Source organism: Xiphias gladius, chromosome 21 (assembly GCF_016859285.1).
Source record: "Xiphias gladius isolate SHS-SW01 ecotype Sanya breed wild chromosome 21, ASM1685928v1, whole genome shotgun sequence".
Lineage (NCBI taxonomy): Eukaryota > Metazoa > Chordata > Actinopteri > Istiophoriformes > Xiphiidae > Xiphias > Xiphias gladius.
The window spans coordinates 23,110,978-23,134,379 of record NC_053420.1 but is presented as its reverse complement, the minus strand read 5'-3'; the positions used below and the strand labels follow the sequence as shown (position 1 = coordinate 23,134,379).

Below are 23,402 nucleotides of genomic sequence, written 5' to 3'. Positions count from 1 at the left end.
CAAATGATCAGTTTCTATAATCTGATGCGTTATTATTGTTTCAACTACCCAAATGTATGTAAAGTGGCCATTTATATATTATATCATAATTTCACATTAACAGGGGCCATTCTGCTGCATAATAGGCTATTTTCTTTCTCTTGCAGAGAACAATCCTACTTCCGCACTTCCACCCAGGTAACATTTTTAATGCATCTTGAATCTTTGCCTTGTTTTGTGGCCACCTCAGCCACCGACTGTCTGTGTTCATCCATGCCGCTGCCACGTTAATCATTGGGACAGCTGATGAGCATGTGTCGCTGTAGTCCAAAGATGAAGTTGTAAAAGTCTCCCCAGCTGCTGGAGGCTCACGTCCCTGCGTTCGGTTTCAGTTTCATCGCATCTCCTGATGATGTGAATCAGCGGTGAGAGGGAGGAGCTGTCCGCGGTGCTGGAGCCCCCCCCACCCACACACACACACACACACACACACACACACACAGCGCTGACCGCTGGTGACGTGAGCGCAGCCTGAGGACAGCAGAGAGAGGGAGAGATGTTTCTTGGATTGATCGAAACAGATTTTCTTTTATGGATAACCTTTAGAGGAAACGCGCAGGACAGTGGTGTACGGGTTGTCTCACGCAGTGAATGGAGGATGCCGGAGAAAGATGCCGCACGACGTCCGCTTCATGATGATAAAAATGTCTCGGTAGAAGCGCTCTTATAGGATCGTGTAGGATTTATCCTATTATAGAATTACAGATTATATGGTTCTTCCCCATGTCTCCTTCCCATCCTCCTCCTCCAGGGACAAACAGTGCGATATTTTTAGTCGCCCCCCCCCTCCCTCCTGTTTAGACTTTCTCCTTCAGGGACTCGAACTCACATCTTACCAAAGGTAGACGCCAGACTGACGTCAGAGCACCCGTAATTTGACGTGTGAACAGCCCCCCCCCACACCACCACCACCACCACCACACAGCGCACAAACCAGCCCTCCCAATCACCAGTATTTCCTCTCCTTGACGGACTAATACCGCGCAGCTTCACGTTCCCTCCATCTCAGCCAGCTGTTTCTTGAGGAATAAACAGAAAACAAGGACATTTCTTTATTATCTGCACAACATTTAAACATCTTGGAGTTTTGGCTGCTTTCCTTGGAAGCATCTGTTTGTTTATATATCTATCTATATATAGATACATATATTTTTTTCTCATCTGGTTGAATTTAATCTGAGATGGAAGTGAGATGTCGTCCAGCGGTGATGTGTTGTGTTTTTGCCATCCTCTGCTCCGTGGTTCCCCGGTCGCTGGAGTCTGTTTACAGGGACAGGCAGTACCTGAACGAGTGGGCAGTGGAGATCCCAGGCGGACTGGACGCTGCGGAGGCGATCGCCAGAGAGCTGGACTACGAACTGGTCCGACAGGTAGGCACCAACGCCCCAGGAGCAAAACACCAGTTTAGACTTTAGCACAAAAAAAAAAAAAAAAAACGAGGTGTGTGCTGGGAGCTTTAAAGGTGATTATTTATTTGGCATGACATTAAAGCTCCAGTGTAATCTCATTTTAATGTCAAACATCTAATTTAACGGCCACCAAACAGAAACCATAGAAGCCAAACGAATCCTGAGATGTTAATTAAGCCTGCAGCCTACAGTAGGAGCTATGGAGTGCGTTGTAAGAGCAGACCAGGCAATAGCTGTATCAGGTATTCTGCTTTGCTTGATAAGGCCATCAGACTGGAAAGTCATCGCTCTTACGATACCCCTAAAGCACACATTGCAGTTTCAGCACCCTGCTAAATTAAAGGAGTCATTCTATGACTCACTGTTTACACATTTCTGATAACCCATAACTGGGGAATCAGGTTGTCCTTTCCCCGCTCAGTACGCCCCTCTCTTTCCCAGAATGTCAGGCTGTCTAATGCTGTCTTGTCCTTTACACAAACATTAGGTCCAGGAATTATTAGGTCAGTTCATTAATTCTTATGAAACCTGTAGCTCTGAGCAGCAGCGTTCAGTGATTAACTGAGCCGGATACTGAGACACACTGTATGCAGTCTTTCTTCTTCTTCTTTATATTACATTACATTACTTTAGAAGACATATTTGTCCAAAGAAGTTTTAAATACGTGCATTCAGTCTCCGTAGAAACGAGAACTAGATGTCATCGACTATGAAATGGCCCAACATTTTGAGACTTTACTCAAAGTATTTTGCTGATAAACGCCAGCCAGTGAGAGAAATGTGGATATTACATGCTTTAGTATCCCCTAAGGATCCATGTAACGCAAACACACCTGTGGGTTCTGTACATTGTGTTTTGTTTGTTTTCACCTGAAATGAATGGAAATAAAACATATAAATAAGTCATGTCTGCCGATCTGATTTCGAATTGACCAGCCACGATTAAAAAAATACCACATCCGGTATGACAGACAAATTTAAGGGCAGAAACTCAGATCGAACAGTGGAGGGGCGATGTTCTAAGTCATTTACCGTATGGATGAGGAAGTTGTTTTCAAAAATTTAATTCCTGGGGCTTTTGTTGATTCCTAACAGTGTTTCTAGACCTGAGCGTCGGGCTTGAGCAGCCAGATGGCTGGCATTATGTAATTTCCTATAAAATATTCAGCCTGTCTCATGTCACGTCTTCCTCTCTGCAGATTGGGGCCCTCAAAGACCATTTCTTGTTCAAACACCGCAATCATCCTAGCAGAATGAAACGAAGCGCTGACCACATCACCAGGCAGCTGTCGGAGGATGACCGGGTGAGTGGCCTCTTTTAGCTATCATCTTGCCCCGGTCTGCACAAGAGCCTCCTGTCTCATTCTCGAGAACTGAATAGGCCAAATGTCTTCACCCGTCTGCTGGCAGGTGCTGTGGGCAGAGCAGCAGTACGAGAAACGTCGCAGCAAGCGAGCATCCCTCGGGGGATGCGGGGATTGCCCGGTGGATAAGCTGTTTGATGATCCCATGTGGAACCAGCAGTGGTACCTGGTGAGTCTCTAGTAAGGCTTGAACATCACACAAAAACAAACAACAGTGAATTAAGTCTGTCTGCCGCAGCACTGGTTGAGAAAATGCAATGAGAAATCCAACAAGTTCCATGCTGAACATCTGAACGCTGTGTACTTTTGATTGCTCCATAAACCACAGATTTGTGTTGACGTCCACCCTGCTGGTCATATGTTGTGTACTTTGTGTCTAGTTGGGCCTTCTGTTGCATGCAGCTGCTCTGATCTCCCCTGAGATGTACCAAAGCCCTGCCAGTGCTGGACAGCTCCACACTGTTGACTGCTATCTGTCCTCACAGGGACCGAATTACAGCAGGAGGTCATTGAGTGTATGTGCGCAGTACGTATGGGCATGGGTGAATAAGCAAAGTTTGTATACATGCGTGCATGTGGGCCTAAATGTAGCTTGTAGGAATGCAAAAAACACCAATAAAGAACAATCACTACTTTCCCATGACCGCTGCCCGTCCAAAAAACAGAGAAAAAACACGAGAACAATGAAACAATGGCATGTTATCAAGCAGGTCTAACCAAAAGAGCCATTTGCTTAATTGGTAACACAGAGCATGTGGAGATGAGAGGGATGGAGAGACTATAATCCAGCAGGATGGAGTAGAGTAGAGCACCATGCATTAAATCCCAATTTACCCTGAATGGGATGTTTTAGCCCATTGAGGCCTAGTAGTGGCAGAGAACACTAGTTTGTCACAGCTGTGCGTTCCCCTTCCAGATCCATTACCAACACATTCACTGTATCCTGAACACAGGCTGACCCCGACGTTGACGCTTTGAATGACATCTTTGCTGATTTTGATCCGTAACCTTAGAATGAAGTCGTCTCTGTGGCATTGACCACGACAGATACGCAGATATAAGAGTGGTTGAATGTGTTCGGGGGAAAATGGAGTTTTGAAACCAGATCAAACAGACAAACACATTTAGCTACTAGTTACTCAGGTAGGGCTGCAGCTAAGAATTATTTTCATGATGAATCTATCAAGTTTTTTTTCTATTAACTGAGTAATAATTTGGTCATATGTCTTTTTTATATGTCTTAATCCCAAATAGATTTAATTCACAGTGATGTAAAGCAGAACAAAACAGCACATTTTTTCAAATACGAAGCTGCAACATGGATACGTTTGAAATTTTTGCTTGAAAAATGAGATCTGCTGATTAATTTTCTGTTGAGCTATTTACTGATTAACTAATTGTTTCCGCTCTAAACTCTGTAATCAGTTTAGAGCTGAAACATAATCAAATATGTTTCAGCATAATCAAATATAATGAACGAGTATAGTATGTTGCTGTAGTATAAGATTCAATGATGCATTTCTACCAACATATAAAAGTGACCATTAATCTAATTTAATTTGTAATTAAGCAAATTAGAATTTAAAAAACATATTCACCACAAGCTGTTAAGCTCCAGGAAAGAGGCCTGTTCTCTACTATTATATATCATTCCACATCACCAGGATTAATAGGTTAGTCGGTTCAGCCCGAGCGGTTATTAAACTGATCACATTCGATGAAGCAAAGTCACTGAATCATCTTTGGCTCAGTCCCCCCAATTTTTTTGTCCCTGCTTTGCCAGAAAATGAGGAAGTGCAAGTACAAGTGTGTTGCATCAGTGTTTGCCTGTGCATTTCAGACCGAGAGAGAGAGGAGCAGAGATTCGTATTACGTTCTCTCAGCTTCCACTTCTCCCCACCTGCTCTGACCAAACATGACTCACACGATTACGGGGAATAAGAAAACAAATTGAGATGAATGGTTTTTGCCGATAAGGGGTGATGACACTAATGGAATCGGCGTTAAAGTGCTGTTTAGTGTATTTCCACATGAGCCCGTGTCTGTGTCACCGTTCAGTTCATCTGACACATCGTGATTCATTCGCCTCATCCGTTCAGCAGGGACAAAAGCTGTGCAGGGATGGGTGAAACGGTGAGAAGAAAAATGGTTTCAGGTGTCCCCCTTTTCCGTCAGCCACTATGCAAGAATCTAGAGTTTGCAAATGAAGAAACACATATGATAACGAGGGAAAGGGGTAAGCGTTTCGATGACAGAGACGGTGGCAGACCTGATGACTACTGGCATTAGTGAGGGCGGAGCTGTGTGACGGGGGTAGAGGCCAATGGAAGAGGGCAGAGGGGGAGAGCTGAGCCTGGGAAGCGGATGAGTGTCTTTATCTTTCAAGAGTGGGTGACTGCCTGATAATTAGATTTAGGAGTGACTCCTACATGTAGCTTGAAATTCTTCTGACTGAATGGCTGCGTGTGTGTGTGTGTGTGTGTGTGAGAGAGAGAGAGTGTGTCTCCGTGGCTGTGCAAGTGTCTCTCTACATTACTTGTGCATCAAGGGATCTCTCTTTGTGCGATCTCTGGTGTGAGCGCATCCACTCACTAGTTTTATAAGCTACTGTGTGTGTGTGTGTGTGTGTGTGTGTGTGTGTGTGTGTGTGTGTGTGTGTGTGTGTGTGTGTGTGTGTGTGTGTGTGTGTGTGTGTTTGCTGTGTACCATCAAAGTCTGTGCATGGTAGGTCACTGACAGCACCCTTAGCTGCTACCAGCATCAACAAGTGAGTCATTTGGTGTAACACCAAAACAAGAAAACTCTGGATACGAGCTGGTCGGAAGTAAGAGCCTCGTGAGCAAATTGCTATTGAAACACATTTCGTGAAAGCAGGACATCTTCTGTGTATTAACAGTGAGATTTGGGTTCTAGTCACTGTCAGCTGGTACTGATACTGTCCAAAGAGAAAGACAGGTGCAATAAAGAGATCCTAGTGAGAGGATGGGGTGAAAACAAGGACTTAAAGTGGGAGAGAAACAAGCGATACATCACAGGAGTGAGTCACATCTTGGGGTGGCGGTCTGCAGTGTCTGTGCATAATGCGCAAACAGCGAAAGAGCAAAGTGAGTTCTTTTTTTAGTTTTAGCTGTCTCCAGCTCTGAATCATACTCTTCCCCAGGCAGGCAGGCAGGCAGGCATGGGCCCTGCTCACTCCTCCCCACTCCCTGCTGATTTTCCATTTAAAACAGGCTTGGCACCCCCTCACACTGTGTAATATTATATAGCCTCAGAGATGGATTTCTAAATAATCCAACAGGGGGACCGAATGTGAGTCGAGCCAGAGAACTGTGGGTTGAAATGCAGCACCTCCCTAGGTGCTGGAATTCATCTTCAGGGTTAAATTAAGCAGTAGAGCTGCTGTATTGGACAACACAAAAGCCTGTGTCATTATGACCCTCTGGCAGCAATCTGCCTACAAGTGGCCATACAGCAGGAATGCACTCAAGCTCTGACACACCGAAAAGCCAACAATCCAGTAATGAATTTCTGTAAAGGTCAGTGGAAGAACAGGCAGACCCAGTGAGCTGGAAGACTCTACTTTGGCTGACCTTTTTAGCGCACAGTATATGATAATATTTTAAGAGCCTGTTTCGATAAAGTGCTGGTTAGTTTCAAATACAGATGTGTAATTTCGCTGTACCACTGCCCCTATCTTCCAGCAAGATACGCGGACCTCCTCTTCGCTGCCGAAGCTGGACCTGCATGTGATCCCCGTGTGGCAGAAAGGCATCACCGGAAAAGGAGTGGTCATCACCGTTCTGGATGACGGGCTGGAGTGGAACCACACAGACATCTACTCCAACTACGTAAGACACCGTTTCCATGGAGACAGCCTCCGTCGTCTGGGTCTGCCGTTGTCATAGCAACGCTGCTGGTGACACCTTACAAGGCGATTCATGAAGACAATAATAAGTCTTCCATATGATGATGTCTGCCTTCAAGGAGCTTTTGGGGTTTTAATCTCTGGGTGTAAAACAGGCATTTTTCTGTGATGGTGATATTGATGTGAATGACTATGCTCCTTGCATCTAGGGATGCGGAATTTGAAAATATTCTCAGTTCCTCCAATGATGTTTTGACAGTCTGTATGTCGAGGAAGATAATTGCAAGCCAATGAAAGCAAGCAGGACTGAACTGGGGCTCAGTGAGGTTTCATTTTGGCATTCGGTTTCTCCTGTTGACAGGAAGTCGAAAAGCCTTTAAAAGCCCCATCTGTGGTTTGGTTTCAAACATCGCTGTCACTCTCGGAAGCCAGCCGCCACTGCCTCACCAGTGCAAAAAGCGAAAGAGAAAGAGAGGGACTGAGGGAGGGAGTGAGAGAAATGATGTATGACAACAGGGCAGATGGAAACAACTCCCACTGTAATTAAGTTAGCACAGATTAATCAAAGAGGCTCAATCAACCAAGACGCTCATCCTTAACAATCAAGGCATATGAGCAGGGAGCATTTGCATAACTTAATAGCCGTGATTCTAAAATGACAGGCACAAGCATCTGATTTAAATTGGATATTAAACCTGTTGCTGGGAGGAAGATTTAAGATAACGAATCATTTTAATTTCCAATTTAATAAGAATATAATTTGTGCATTTTACAATATTTTCTAGCGCAGAGGAATGACAAGAAAGACAAAAACAGACATGACTTGGAATACCACACATGATGTATCATTTAAACTCTGCACGGGGTCGACCGAATATAAAACCCTCAGGCAAAAACAGCTATCTGCTGAAACCCGAAGGTTTCAGCAGATAGCTGTTGCCAAGCATTCCTTTATCCTCAGAGTCATTCAATATGTGTCGTTTCCCTATTTGTTCACATCGCTATCTCCTCTTGTCACCAATCATATACGTCTCCATGACAGCAGATTGGCCCTGACGAGCCTTCGTCACTGATTTCCACTGACGTCATCCCAGCTTTAGAAAAGAGACATCTGATAATTTTCTGTCTGTTGTTTTTAAAGGATGCAGCAGCCAGCTTCGATTTCAACAACAACGACCCAGACCCCTTCCCCAGATACGACTCCACTAATGAAAATAAGTAAGTTCACTGCTGATTGTGAAGCTTGACCGTATCTGCTCCTAGTTTGAAAGACCATACCTGTATGGTCTGCTTAAGTCATGATTAAGCTTACCGTGTGCCAGCTGTCTCACACACACACACACACACACACACACACACACACACACACACACACACACACAAACACTCACACACACACACACACACACACACACACACACACACACACACACACACACACACACACACACACACACACACACACACCTCTCCACCAACAACCCTATGCAGTTTTGTTATCAGAATACTCCACAGTTCAAAGCCTTTCCTCCCTGATGAAAAACTGCAGAGGACCTCAATTTTCACATTATGCAAAATACCCTGCCCTCACCATCAATACTTTCTGCTCTATACATGACATTTTAAGAGCGAAGTTACGTAACCAAACCACATGGTGGCCTCTTGTAAAAAGATGTGCATCCTCTGAAATAATACTGGCAGGTAAAACAGTTTAAAATAAGCATCAGGGAAACATAATGCAGTGAAATTCCTGCGAAAAGCAGCATGTGAGAAAGGACAGTGTGGCATTTGCTATTATAAAATTTTACAAAAACACAACTGAATGTTTCAATTAAGTGTATATTAAATATGTTGCTTCTTAGGCATGGGACCAGGTGTGCTGGGGAAATCGCTATGCAGGCAGACAACAATAAATGTGGGGTTGGAGTGGCATTTAACTCCAAGGTTGGAGGTAAATCCTTATATACACTGTATGTATATATTGTAAATGTCATGCTGCACCACATCACATGGTACCTTTATCTATGACTGTGTGCAAATTGTAAAATAGGGACGTGTGATTGAGACTGAAACTGTTGCGGCTCTGGTTGTTGTTGCAGCCACTGCAGCTGTTGTAGGATTTTATTGTAAATGACTGTCATTGAATCAGTTCATGTGTTAGAAATGATAAAAAAAGAAGAGCTTTGTTTTTAGAAAGCCTTTGTTTTAATGATAGAATTGATGTGTTATACTTATTTCTACAGTAAAGGCATGTGTGGTAGGTCCTTGTGCTACCATGCTTGTTTAACAAAACAAAAGAACGGGAAACGAAGAGCATTAACTGACATCACTTTGCCCTTCGGTACCATGGCTGCAAGCACATGGGTTTTTCTTTGTTTATTTATAGCCAGTAGGGAAGGAAGATTTCCCGATGGAGACCTGATTTAACACCAGCTACACCAAATGTCACTCTCAAAAATTACTCAGCTTGAATCCACCAAAACAGTAGTTTCCATATTAGGGCTGCGACATCTGCAGGGCAAGGGTGGCCAACTGGTTCTAATAATGCCCAAGACGTACCTGAATCTTAAAACAGGAACACCATAAATTTCACCGCCCTGAAAACAAAGCATTGTATTCATAAGATGCAAATTAAGTAAATGGCTTTTAATATTTACTTGATGAAGGAGTAAATTATAATATTTGATACCTTCTTTATTACCACCTTACGGAATAGCCATAAATTGTCAGCATGGCCATGTTTGAATGTAAGTAAATGCAGAGCAACTGAGCACTGGGCTAAAATTTCCCCCTCTCTCTCTGCTCAGGGATTCGTATGCTGGATGGGATCGTGACTGATGCCATCGAGGCCAGTTCTATTGGATTCAATCCAGACCATGTCGACATCTACAGTGCTAGCTGGGGGCCCAATGATGATGGCAAGACAGTGGAGGGCCCCGGCCGCCTGGCCCAGAAGGCTTTTGAATACGGTATCCAGAAGGTAAACGATAAGTGGCGCACTTTTCACTCACAGGCAGTTGGTGTGCTCTCAGGCTGAGGTTCCTAATGGGAGCTATTATCTGCAGCAGTGATGGGAATCAGATAGAACAGAATCAATAAGGACAATGTTGTCTGCTGCGAGGAATAAAGCTTCTAATGACAAAACGCCATCGGACAGAATTGTTAGAAAAGATTTACGCTGGATTGTGCCTATTTCATGCCAATATAGGTTAAAAATATTGTAATTTCTATACAGTATTGTAGCATGTTTTGTACATAAATTGTGTTGGCAGTGTAAGTAACAAGGCCACATCAGATAGCACCTCTGTTATTTCTTTTTCTCCGTCATGCCTGCTGCAGGGCCGTGGTGGGAAAGGCTCTATCTTTGTTTGGGCATCAGGTAATGGTGGCCGCCAGGGCGATAACTGCGACTGTGACGGCTACACAGACAGCATCTACACTATCTCAATCAGCAGCGCCTCCCAGCAGGGCTTGTCCCCCTGGTACGCTGAGAAGTGCTCCTCCACTCTGGCTACAGCGTACAGCAGTGGGGACTACACCGACCAGAGGATTGTAAGTAACTACACTTGTTCTGTTCTATTTTTATGTTATGTTAAGCTAGGTTGTGTCACTTTATTTTACATTACATCTTCTCAAGTCGTGGTAGTTTTGTTCAATGGACGTGTCATGTTATTCAAGATCATCTTAATCTATGAATTTCTTTTTCATGTTACTCTTTGCCTGCTTGCTGTCAGACGAGTGCTGATCTGCACAATGAGTGCACTCAGACTCACACTGGAACGTCGGCCTCTGCCCCGCTGGCTGCTGGAATATTTGCCCTGGCACTGGAACAAAAGTATGTGATACTGCAAATGAAACACCTGTTTGTGGCACAGTCTGTATATGATATGGTAATACAATTTACAGAGTGATTTTACACTTTTATATCACTATCAGTAAATACTCACTGGTCTGCCTCCCTGTCCATCTTCCCTGCATTAGCCCGGATCTAACCTGGAGAGACCTGCAGCACATTGTAGTCTGGACCTCTGAGTTTGATCCTTTGGCCAATAATCCAGGCTGGAAAAGGAACGGAGCTGGGCTGATGGTCAACAGCCGCTTTGGCTTTGGCCTTCTGAATGCTAAAGCCCTAGTGGACCTCGCTGACCTGGCCACCTGGAAGCATGTGCCTGAAAAGAAGCAATGTATCGTCAGAGATGATTCTTTCCAGCCAAGGTATCTTTATTTCTCATCTGCCTTTTGACTTTTGTTTAGAATGGTATCTCTGTAGTTTCTGTTTTTGCTTTCCAAGTGGCCCAGGATTTGTGGCCACTGTTTTTTTAATTTAGCTGCACTATTCCATGTGTGCATATTTAGCTAACTCATATTTAGGATTGTAACTGCTATACTTTGTCACGATGAAGACTGTCACCCAGTGCAAACCTCTTAAAAATCACTGTTGTAGACTACACGAAATTTTCGCAAACTATCTAATTCGAGAGAGAGAAAGAGGGAGAGAGAGTTTTGCTGGCTATTGTCCTGACATTTTCGGTCCAACAAAGCAAACAGATAAAACCATCTGTGCTATTAAAGACGCATCTGTTGCTTTTTTCAAATGGAGTTGTGACAATAACAAGTCTTAAGCTTGGGAGGGCTTTCAGTGCCATGGAAATGAATCTAAATGAATTAAAAAGAGAAATTTTTTTTTCCACGAAGACAGCTGCAATCATTTGAGGTCAGTCGTCCACTATCAACACTTGTTGATAATTACTAATTGCTAGACAGTGGGATTAGATATCCAAAAGCAAATCTGCCAAGCATGGTCAGAAACTCAGAGGAAGGAATACCCCCAACTGCTTTCTAACCAGATGTTTTGTTCGTGTTCCTTTTTGGACTAAAAACCCAAGAAAACACCTTGAAAAAACCTTTTGACTTCATATTGTACCACCAACAGCATCTAAGGCCATCTGAGTTCTGAGCTCCTTTAAGTGTCCATTTTGCAATTTGCTTTGGATTATGAGACTCAATAGCACTGACACCCAGTTTCCCCATTACCTTGCTACATCCCTGCTTAATCCAGAGGATTTGGCTCTACATTTCAGTCAATGCTTAGTGGTCTACAACCCCTCCAGCTTTATGCCAGCTTGAACACAGAAATCCTTTCATTCATGTCTGGGAGAGATGGGGATTAACTGTTTTTGCAAATGAATGACCAGAGGCATCCAAATCTCTCTATGCATTTTATGCTTGTGTGTGGTTTACCAAATATTTCCCAAATTTGGGATTGTCTATGAATTATCATAGAATAATATGTAATGGCTGCAGTACGTAGTGCTTCGTAAGGTGTTTTTTCCACACTTCTGCAGTTTCCCAGACCTATGTACAGTAATGAGAACATGTCAGGGAACTACATGGCATATATGATAGACTTCTGTTGTCATGGAGAGCTGTTTGTGTGTCTCATTCACTGCTATTTTAATGCATCCCACAGGGAACTGAAAGCAGCAGGGGAGATCACTATAGAGATTCCAACCAAAGCCTGTGCAGGGCAGGAGAATGCAGTCCGCTCATTGGAACATGTGCAGGTGGAGGCCAGCATTGAATACACCAGGAGAGGCGATCTGCACATCACACTCACCTCCCCAGCCGGTTAGAGACGTGCACACACACACACACACACACACACACACACACACACACAAATGCATATGTGAGCGCAATAACAAAGCACTCAATTGATCTATCCCTTAGGAAATAACTGATTTTCCCTCAGGTACCAGTACAGTGCTGCTGGCTGAACGAGAGAGGGACACGTCCTCTAACGGCTTCAGAAACTGGGACTTCATGTCTGTCCATACATGGGGAGAAGACCCGGCTGGTACATGGACGCTAAAGATCACAGACACTGTGAGTTACACACATATGTGAGAGAGAAAACAGCCTTTCTCAGCCTCTACACGCAGTTGAAGCGAGAATTCCACTGTTATGTAGAAAAAGCAGTGAGGAACATCTAAATTAAGTAGTTAAGTATGCAAAAAAATAACTATAAGCATAAACATCTCATACATGCTGCAGAAACCTTCTTGCAAGTAGGTATCACTATAACCAATGTCCAGAGCTTCTGTCAGTTTTTTTTTTTGGAGATTTAAACAGCATTATTCCCTCTCACAGTCGGGCCGCATGGGGAACGAGGGTCGGATTTTGAATTGGAAATTGATTCTTCATGGAACGTCAGAGAAGCCAGAGCACATGAAGAAACCTAGAGTGTATATTCCCTACAACGCTGTGCAGAATGACAGGCGTGGTGTAGAGCATATGGATGACATGATGGAGGTAAGTACAAACCTACAGGCTAATGTCTACAAAGAAACAATGGTTTGAGGAAATGTTAGAGGAAAGGGATGAGTACGAGTATAAGGCCCATGGCATTAACGGCTGATTGTAGTGACACTGAACTTACACAAAGCATAACACAATGCAAATCTAACTGAGGGGACATAAAAGTGGCAGAGCGGACACAGTCACTAAACATGTGAGGGTGTAAACTGTGAAGATGCCACAATATTTGACTCGTAATGACAAATAATGACACTAACCTCAGGTGAAATGCTGAAGACATGATAAATTACATGATAAACACAAAGGACTTAGGGTAAAGATTCGAGACATGACATGGACCTTGTTTGGGTCTGGTCTGGGACAAAAAAGGCCAGTGCCAGGTTGCCAGGCAGTTGGTGAGCTTTAGAGGTGTTGGTAGGAAGATTTCAATTCCTTTGAAATGGAGAGAGCCAGGCTGGCTGTTTGCCTGGCTGCTGGCTTCAGCTACATATTGAATGAACAGATACGAGAGCGGTACCAATCCTCTCATCTAACTCGAGGCAATAATGTGAATAAGCGCATTCAGAAAGTGCTGGCTTCTACATGTAAATTTGAGAGTTTACATCCACGTTTGAAAATTTGATCCCCACAATTTTAGCACAGTGCAAGAGTACAATGAACGTCCATGGTTAATTTCAGATCCATTATGCTGGAGTACAGCGCTAACACACATTTCGCTGTCAAAGTACTTTAGGACTCCATTGATTTTTTAACACTTATAATGAAACTGTAATTCTAACATAATGTAAGATTTCTCTTGGAACAAAACAAATTGGAGCAGAATATTTTTATGTTTTGAGGATCATTTTTGTCTCACAGTGTGTGTCTGCTCTCTGTCTATCTGCTGAACCAGGAGCCCACACAGGCCCATCCACGTCCTAAGACAGAAACTTCTCCCTCTTCCAACCCAGAGAAGCTGCCCAAAATGCCCTCAAATTCACCCTACTCCCCCTCTCTGGCCCTGCTGCGTCTCCTGCAGACGGCCTTCAACAGGCAGACCCCAGCCCTGCAGCGGCCCCAGGCCGTAGCCAGGGCCTCGTCCTCCATCTGGAGGAAGCAGCAGCAGCAGCTGGACAGGAGCCTCTCTCCTCCTGCTACAAGACTCCCCCCTCAGAAGCTGTACCAGGCTCTGGACATGATCAACAAATACCGGGGCCCTGACGACAGTGTCTACAGTGACTACAGTGATGGCTTCTACAGCACCAAGCCGTACAGGCACAGGGATGACCGACTGCTGCAGGCCCTATTTGAAATGATAGATGATGACCGCAAGTGAAGGCCTGAGGGGAGGAGAGGAGAGGAGAGGAGAGGAGAGAAGAAATACATAAGATAAGGGGAAAGCATGGTTATGTGTTGGTTTGGGAGCAGAGGAACAAGGTGAAGAGAAGAGAGAAAGTGGAGGGATGGGATGAGGCATTGGAGTAGTGGAGGAGAAGTGAAGGAATAGAGGAAAGAAAACTCTTTCCCCCCAAAATGCTGCATATCTGGTATCTTTACATTCATCTGCCAATCACCATTCGTTAATTATTCCCTTTCATTCTACACAGTCCACATATGATTCAAAACATGGACTTGTTTAGAGCCTCTCTCCTACTAACTGGATCTCCATGTACTGAAGGTGAAAGCATTTAAATCATAAGTAAAGGAGGGGAAAGCCTTGTCTCTCTTCTCTTCACTGCCTGCTCAAGCATGTCACCCTTAGAATATAAATTTTGTATTCGTATCTATATATTATCTATATATTATACAAAGACAATGATTGTAACACAGTTTTGAAAACACTTGACATCTAAAATCTTCAGTTTCAAAAATCCAGTTTCTATTCATATACCTTTGCATTTTTCATATGTCTTTCTTTTTTTTTTTCAACGTTTCACAATAGTATAGGACACCTACTCACTTTATTCTCTTTAGAATACAAATTAATTCTTAAAAAACAGACATGAGGTCATTAAATTGGAGTCAGCATACATTCAAAACAAAAGAAAATGTAAAATTGACCAGCAGTTTGAAAAGTTTAAACGTGTTGACAAAAGATTTATTCTCAGGGTTTCGACAAAGCTCAAGAGAGTAAAAGAATCTTATTCTGGACTGTAAGTATTAAGAGAAATATATTTATTGTGAAAGATTATTTACTGTAAAAGTATGCAGATGACACAACACAGTTATACCAATACACTATTGAAGAGGAGAAAACATAAAAACCTTGACTCTGTTAAAAATGAATAACAGAAGGAGCAAGGAGAAAGCTGGAGTAGAGATACATTCAAAGTGGGAAAAAAAATAAAAGATTAATCTTCTTCTTGTGCAATTTGTTTAATTTTGTATAAGTACAATGCTGCATTAAATGAAATATTTTTCTAAGGATCCTCATAGTTTATGGAAATAATATATACAGTATCAAACCCTTGAACAGTTTATTTTCTCGTGGCACAGTTGACTCAGTAACTGCAAAGTCAGTGTAGTTATCATAACTACCGATGAACACTGCCAACATCTTTGCTGTCAAAAAGCTTCTGTGTATTCAGTGATTGTGCAAATAGCTAACATGTTGTTTGTTCACCACCTGTAATATAACAACTACAAACAGTTCCATGAATCCTAGACAGACTATTGCTTTAATATTCGCAGCTGAACCACTTCTCTGGTATTATTTATTCGGTATTAAAGGACCTATCACAGCTGACCAGAAACTCTGTAGTATAGGGGCTCTGCACTGCAAACTTCAAGCAGATTCATCTTGAACACCTTAATGTATGCTGTAATAAATGTGCGCACTCATCTCCACATGGTGTAGATAGATTTACAGATGCTAGTCTAAGTGTTTATGACATGAATAGTTATGAAGTCTCTATGCAGAGTCTCTATCCTGCAGCTTGGCACGGCCTGCCCCGCTTCTCTGCCAACAAGGTGACAGGAAAAAGAAGATGTTTGGGACAATGCTTTACATGCACTCTGTAAATTATCCATTCTTTAGAGTAGCCCGTGCTGTTTTCTTTATATTTTTGCTTTTGACTGATGCTTCAGTCCAAAGTTGTTTACAAAAACCAATATTATGTTGCAATTTCTGTATGGACGTACAAAAAAAAAAAAATTATGAGATTTATCGTAATAAACTGCAAAGTGACCTCTCGTCTCTCTGTTTGAGTCTCTGGCAACGTGCAGTAATTTTGGGAGTTGACCTCAACTGTGGCTAAAGTAACACTCTGTAGTACATTAATGAGACTTTAGGGATGAGTGATAAATTGAATTAATCAAATCAATTTGAATTTTTGTTTTGCACAATGTGTAAAATGTCTGCATTAAATTTGACTTATTATAAAAATAAAAATGCATAACAATGTTATTTTGTCAAGAAACAGAGGTTGTAGAATGAATGAATGAGTGGACTTCAGCTTCTGTCTTGTCTGAAGTTTAAACTGGACATCTGTGTTCTACTTAATGTAAGCAAATGGTACCGACAGTCAATGGGATTACCCATATGTTTAGCTGTGCTAGCACTTTAGATTCAGGAATGGCAATGTCGGTCTTTTGGTTGGTCTGCCACTTTGGTCCAGCCTGAAATTTCTCAACGATTATTGGAGGGATTGGTACAAAATTTAGTACAGACATTCATAGTTCATGATCCACGTTTTTCCTCTTGCACCACCGGCAGATAGGTATTACAGGTATCCATGGTGCCCAGAGGATCACTTTGGTGATCCTTTAACTTTTAATCAAGCACAATCATCAAGTCAAATTTTAACAAATGAAACACATTGCAATCACTCAAACACATAAGGAACTTCACCTTGCAGAGTTCAGGAACTAGACGATAGAGACCTCTATGAGGGTTTTTTACTCATGTTACTCACCTTGTCCTCTTCTTTCAATATTCTTATTCATAATAATGTTACATAGACTCATAACTTGATAAAAGACATCACTAGTGCTTTAAAGTATGTTGTCTCTTTTTGTTTACTGTTGAAATGCAATAGCATCTCCATTGTATTTCCTACTGAATGCCACCACCTTTTGGACAGCAATAGCACAACATCCTTCTGACGTGAACTGAGGTCCCGTTTAATACACTTCTAATATCTGCTTACTCTCTTTTATGAAATGCTGCAGATGTGTAAACATCCATTTTTATTCTGAGAATGAATTTGAGGAAAGATGAGCATTTATTGAGGTTCTTCCAAAAGTTTTTAGCAGCTTCTGTTGTCTAAAGTTTATTGTCATACTTCCAACATGCGTAGGAAGAAAGAATGTTAGTCCACTCCTCTCTTTGCTGTATGTACAGTATAACTTCACATTTTGAATCTTTTCTTTCCTTGTCTGTGTCTTATCCTTCACTTCTCAACTCCTCCCATTCGCCCAGATTCCCCACACATCTGGTTGCTTTGGGTTTGCTCCAAAACTGAATACTGCAAAAGCCTGAGGGGGCGAGTGAAGGGGGGAGCGAGAAGGAAGATATGTGAAGAAAAGGGAGAGGAAAATACTATGAAAGCCAGGAGAAGAAAGAGAAAGAGTGGGCAAGGTAGGAAACTAATCACTGGCGGAAAACAGTGAGTTGAACAGCACATTTCCAGGAAGAGACAGAGTGAGCAGTAGAGAAACAGGGAGAGAGAGGCAAAGACTTTTTTAGCAAAAGTAGTGGCCTCAGACAAAGGTTTGTGTGTTTATCCATCAGCAGGTCACAGTATGGCGTTGTTTCCGCTCTGCAAGACGCCCACAGGTCAGTATAACCTTAGCCACTGCTCCACCTCTTCTGCTCTTGCCATATCTGGTTGTTTTCCCCTCACTTGCCATTGATTTGGGACTGCTGTGCTCGTACATGCTCAGTGAAAGCTTGGTTGCTTTTAAGACAAGGGGATTTGGATTGAGCCGGCCAGGATGAAGTGCAAACACCAAAGATTTTCAACGCTTTTAGAGCTTTTCTTTGAGCAATCTGATCCTCAAACGATGTCCTGGAAGACAAAATAAGCCCCGTGATTATTTCAAGAACTCTTGTTTATATGTCCTGTATCTCTTGACTGGTGAAAGAGCATGCAAATCCTGTGAACATATGTGGAGAATATGGAGATAAACTTCTATAGTCAGTCATATGTACTTCTGCTTAGGTTCTGTCCCGTGCGATTAAGGGTAACTTTTGGCTCCATACCAATCTCTCCTCATAAATCTCTAACACCCATCAGGCCAGTCTGCCTTCTGCTATTTCTCTTTGCTCAGTTAGATGGCATGGTTTTACTATGTTTTTTTTGCTGAACTTCTTCAGAATCCGAACAGCAGTATTACGCACTGTGATCATCTCATTACAGGGGCTCTAGTGTAAAGCCTTTAAATATTACATATGCTTCAGAGATTACATTATTCGTGCAATCACAGGTTGCTACACTTTCCAAGGGAGAAATTTCTCCCTTGGAAAGTATATGCACATTCTTTTCTTTCTTTTGAACTCAGGCCTTTTTACCAGTTAGGGCTTAAAATGATATTTGAAATTAACATGGTATTACTGGAAAAGTGCCGCAGCTGGTACTGGTTTCATTTAATTTGCATGTGCATCTGTGTGTTTGTCCTTCACACAGGACCTGTCAGAGTGACCAGAATACAACTGGTCCTGTACTGTTTTCTCCTGTCTCTTATCCTATGTAAGTGTACAGAAGAATGTTTTCCACTCTAACACTTTGTGCCGGGACACTAAATGCACATGGAAAAAATGTTCTTGTGGCCCAGTAAATATAGAATGGGACCTTGCTGTTTGAACTGCATACTAATTAGTTCCCATCCGGTCATGTTCAGAAAGGTCTATTTTTTGTATTTTGTCTTGATTTTGATTAATATTAATATACAATATCTCCTCTAAATATTCCAGACAAAGACAGATGGTGAAAGTTACAAAGTAGTTTAAATAAGGTCAGTTATTATCAAGTGGATTGAACTGGATGATTTTCCTCCAACTTCACAAAAGCATACTTCACAAAAAGTATCACTTTCTACCATTTCTCACAAATAGAAACTAGTTTGGCTATGTCATAAAACGAAAAAGATCATGTGTTTTTTCCTCAGACTTCCTCTATGGACGTAAAGCTGCTGCCAGTGTAAAGAGGCCTCATCCTATCTTTCATGCCTTGGGAATGGAAGAGGGACAAGAAATGACAGATATGATGGTTGTCAAGGAAGCAATGCCACAAACCCCTACAGATACACCATGGGGTGCTCCTTTAGTGTGGGGTGACACCCGCAACTCGGCCTGGCGCAGAGCTAAATTTGCACAACAGGGAATCCGTACAGGTTTGCTGGCCCTCATGGTGGGAACTTATAGCCAGTTTGTCCGACGTTTCCTCTCTTCAGCTGAAACCTACTTTCTCCCTGGTCAGATGGTCACCTACTACATTCTCACAGACAGTCCCCATTCTCTGGATCCCCCCATCGAGTTGGGGCCTGAACGAAAGCTGAAGGTGGTTCATGTTGCGGAGCTGCCTGGATGGCACAGACTGGCCTATCGTCGCATGGCCCTGCTTGCTGATGCCATCAGGGACCCAATCAGCACAGAGGTTGAATACATCTTCTGTGCTGACATTGACCAGGAGTTTGTGGCCCCTGTGGGAGAGGAAATCCTAGGAGACCTGGTGGCCACGTTGCACCCAGAGCTCTACGGGATGCCACGAAATACATTTCCTTACGAAGTCGAAGAAGACTCAGCTGCTTGTGTGAAGGAGCATGAAGGAGACTACTACTACACCTCAGAGCTGTATGGCGGGTTGGTTTCTGAGATGTACAGACTGGCCCGCGTCTGTTCTTTGCTCATTCTGCAGGACCAGGCCAATGGAGTGGTAGCAAAGGGCCTTGAGGAGAGCTACCTGAACCGCTACCTTATCGACCACAGGCCCACCTGTGTGCTGTCACCAGAGTACAGCTGGTGGGACTCGGCCCTAGCTGCTGATGTGCCCCTACAGAGGCTAGTCTCCTTGGGAAGGCAATGTGAGTCTTACGATAACCAGACAAGAGAGGAACACAGATGTTGAATAAATGTTAAAGGCAGGACATGAAGGTTCTGCAGGCTAAATCTACCGCAATATCTCAAAGTTCCCAACTGTTTTAAGTGTTAAATTTCCTTCGGAGATGGTCTATGGTCAAACATTAGCAAGTAGTGTTATGACAGGACAAGAGATGTAGGAAAAAGCTGAAGAGAAAAGACATATTCCAATCATCTTCATTCCATTAATAATTCTGAATTTCCATTTAATTTTCTGTTCTGTTATTCAATACACGCAGCCTGCAAACATGCAGAAGCAAACTGGACAATCTGCTCTCAATTAAAGACCCATTTGTGTGTACAGCACCTTTGTGTGCCTGCTATCTCTTCCTCAACAGACAAAAACAAAATTGACCTGTCTCTTTAAACGAAGCACTGTCCTTTCCATTAATGTTAGCCTAGGAGATACTGCTCCAGCAGCTTTGTGGTCAGCAGCGATAAGAGTCAACAATGTAAGTGCACACTTTCCCCACAGTGGCTAATCATTAACTGGAAGGGCTGCTGTTTCAAGGTCTTTTAAATGCCAGGTGGGGGCAAAATGGATACAATGAGATGCTGTTTCTTCAGGTTGCATGTGCAGAAGCTGCCATCTTTGAGCTCCGGCAAAAGTTACTGTAGTTTTGAAAATTGTGAAACTGTTTCAGGATGTGTTGAAGTAATTTTCCAATAAAAAACTGTTTTTTCCCCCCCAATTTATGAGTTGGAGGGAAAGGTAAACTCAATTGATCTGATGTCGGTGGTTGTTATGTTGTCAGTGAGTCTGCCTCCCTCTTTCTCCCACACACACACAAACACACAAACATGCTCCCCCATTTACACTCTGCGTTCTCTTCCTTGTGTGCTGTGTTTTAATGGGAGGGTTAAGCAGCAGCAGATGGTTTTTTCTCACTGCCAGACAGAATCTGTCCTCAGGGCCAATCGCCACGTTGAGTGTAGTTGGAGTTGAACTTCAGATAATCCTATGAAGCTAATTTTCCGTTTTTTTTCTTTACTAAAAAACAAAATGGTCACTGTTTGCCACACACTTGTGTTTCTATAGACTCATTACCAGCATTCACGTCAATTCAGCTTATTAAACTCTATTCAAATTTGAACTGAATTTTCCCAGTAGACTGTAACTTTCTGTCTCATAACACCCTGCTTTCACATATCAGCATACACATATAGCACAATACAGCTGCCATCTGCAGAGGTTCCTAAACATCTGCTGTAGTTTTGTTAAGAATGCCTCTGTCTCGTATATTTAAAAGCTTTTTTACGTAGGCTGCCTGATCCATTCTGAGTACCACTTTTCATGCCATAATGCAAAGCAGTTTGAAGAATTACTGATTTAATCCTTGTCATGTGGTTTACTGGTGGTCAAGGAGCCTACTGGCAACAGCAGCATAACCTTAAGAGGCAGTATAGAAATCCTTTACATAAAAATATACAAACATGTACTCCTGTTTCTATGATTATCAACTATTAAATTCTTATGTGTTGGAAAATAACAGATAAAAATCTCCCTTGTGGAGATGAAGCACATATTTGCTGTGCCCCAGAGATATGCTTTCAAGTTGAACTTTACCTTTTTCCTCATGTGAATGTGTCTGGTTTCTGGTGGTAATTTTGCATGTTTCTTCTGAATACAAAGACAAAAAATTATTGACAGCCCTTAACCATCAGCTGCCATGCTGACACTGTGACAGGCTGTTGGACTGCAGTAATGTTAGCTAATCTACATATGCATTCAGATGATGAATATTTTCTGTAATTTATGGGTAACTATGTTAGCAATGCAGTTTTAATTGCCTAAAAGATGTGTAATTTATAAAGTTTGGGTAATGCTAATGAAACATCGTGGCTAGCGATAAAGGGCTGCTCTGATAGACAGTTAACCTGTAAGAATATAGCCAGATGGCTGCTTGGATTTACAACAATACAGTGGTGAAGGATGAGGTTATTCTGATTATTCCACGACTGTGACACTGTAATACTATATAAGTTGATAGCAAGGGAAAATGCATCTGTGACTGCACAAACAAGTAGAGCAAGTCAAGGTGAGTCCACTTTTCCCTAAAAATCCCTCCTTCTGCTGTAAATCCCTCCTGTATGTTGCAAGCTAATGAATGTGGGGGCCCACCAGGAACAATGCTCATATAGAGAAAAACATAGAGTTAATCCATTTTCAAATTTACATTTTATCCTGTATCCTGTAAAACCATATACATTAACATTTAAACCAAGATACACATTGGAGTCTTAAGCTCACCTGTCCTGCATGTGTCTGCGCTAAAGGTGGAAGCTGGAGCATCTGGAGAAAATCCAACCCAGGATGTTGCTATGAGGCAACAGTGCTAGTTAATGAGCCACTGTGCCACTGCAGCGCCTGCTTATTAGTGTCAATTACAGGTTACTTACAGGTAAGTTGAACTGCTGGAGACTTTTTGATGATGGTGCAATTACTCAGTCGTGAGTAGGTGTTGATAATTCAATTCCCCTTTACTTTTCTTGTGTTTAACTATACACAATAATTAAGCAATGTTACAACATTTTAAATTAGTTACATATTAAGGTGAACTTTAATATTGAAACAATTAATTTCTCTAGCAATGCAAATCAATGGTTTCTTATCTGCTCCATTTATCCCACATCTAGCTGAAGGGATCATTTCAATAGTTTAATCAATATCGCAACTATTGCAAGATAAGTTATACAGTTGTACAGTTTGTTGCCAAATAAGCATTTGAATTTCGACCAAGGTGCTACTGAATGACCTAGCTTTGAACTTGAATTGAATGTGTTCAGTCTGTATCTCTACGAAGAAAAGTTAGCGAAACCGTGTATACAATGTTTTTATACATACTTATTGTGCAAACACCGTTCTGACAAACTATTAAACCACTGACAAATGTCTGCATTCGTTGCTTCTTGAGCCAAACAAAACATCTGAGCATATAACCAGACACAGCACAGCAAAGTTTGACAGACGATCACTCACTTTACCACTGCGGCGAGAAAGACAAACAGCTGATGTTCATCAGAGCTGCTTTTCATTCTCATTAATTCATAAAGAACCTTTGAATATAATAATATTTACACTATGATAAAGACTCGACAGAAAAGATTTTCGTGGCTCTGAGAAACACTACTTTTTGGAGTTTACTTCATTAGCAATATGGTACAGAATCACATGGGAAGCAACTGTAAATGTGAACCCTTTTGAAAAGGAGCATCTTTATCACTGCTGCTGATTGTAAGCTCCAGGCTCCAGCCACTAAAACATGTGCCTCTGATTAGCACCAAAATTGAAGCCTGGCCAAATAATGCACCTATTAATGATTAACCTCCACAGTTGCTAAGATTAGCTT

The 23,402-nt window shown here is 42.3% G+C and overlaps 2 protein-coding genes and 1 long non-coding RNA gene across 9 annotated transcripts in view; all 3 read left to right on the top strand.

Moving 5' to 3' along the window:
- Nucleotides 1-23,402, top strand: part of LOC120807367 — a 245,226-nt gene that overhangs the window by 45,073 nt on the left and 176,751 nt on the right. The window lies entirely within an intron of this gene.
- On the top strand, nucleotides 1,221-16,212 carry pcsk1 (proprotein convertase subtilisin/kexin type 1). Of its 4 annotated transcripts, XM_040159253.1 has the most exons (15): nucleotides 1,221-1,409; nucleotides 2,648-2,752; nucleotides 2,859-2,981; nucleotides 6,514-6,660; nucleotides 7,819-7,895; nucleotides 8,540-8,628; nucleotides 9,485-9,657; nucleotides 10,017-10,229; nucleotides 10,412-10,512; nucleotides 10,659-10,892; nucleotides 12,148-12,305; nucleotides 12,430-12,563; nucleotides 12,828-13,031; nucleotides 13,891-14,072; nucleotides 14,136-16,212. In XM_040159253.1, exons 1-15 carry the CDS (start codon nucleotides 1,221-1,223, stop codon nucleotides 14,308-14,310), a joined length of 2,304 nt encoding a protein of 767 aa, XP_040015187.1. In that variant the 3' UTR covers nucleotides 14,311-16,212. The 4 variants fall into 4 exon arrangements, with proteins under 4 accessions (XP_040015187.1, XP_040015184.1, XP_040015185.1 ...); XM_040159250.1 differs by having other exon boundaries at nucleotides 12,828-12,989; nucleotides 13,888-16,212; XM_040159251.1 differs by having other exon boundaries at nucleotides 12,828-13,007; nucleotides 13,888-16,212.
- LOC120807357 (globoside alpha-1,3-N-acetylgalactosaminyltransferase 1-like) lies at nucleotides 17,468-20,977 on the top strand. 4 transcript variants are annotated; one of them, XM_040159302.1, is made up of 4 exons: nucleotides 17,469-17,553; nucleotides 17,707-17,751; nucleotides 18,602-18,664; nucleotides 19,083-20,977. In XM_040159302.1, the coding sequence occupies exons 1-4, from the start codon at nucleotides 17,517-17,519 to the stop codon at nucleotides 20,039-20,041; spliced, it is 1,104 nt and encodes a 367-aa protein (XP_040015236.1). In that variant the 5' UTR covers nucleotides 17,469-17,516; the 3' UTR covers nucleotides 20,042-20,977. The 4 variants fall into 4 exon arrangements, with proteins under 4 accessions (XP_040015239.1, XP_040015236.1, XP_040015238.1 ...); XM_040159304.1 differs by having other exon boundaries at nucleotides 17,477-17,553; nucleotides 17,710-17,751; XM_040159305.1 differs by lacking the exon at nucleotides 18,602-18,664 and having other exon boundaries at nucleotides 17,468-17,751.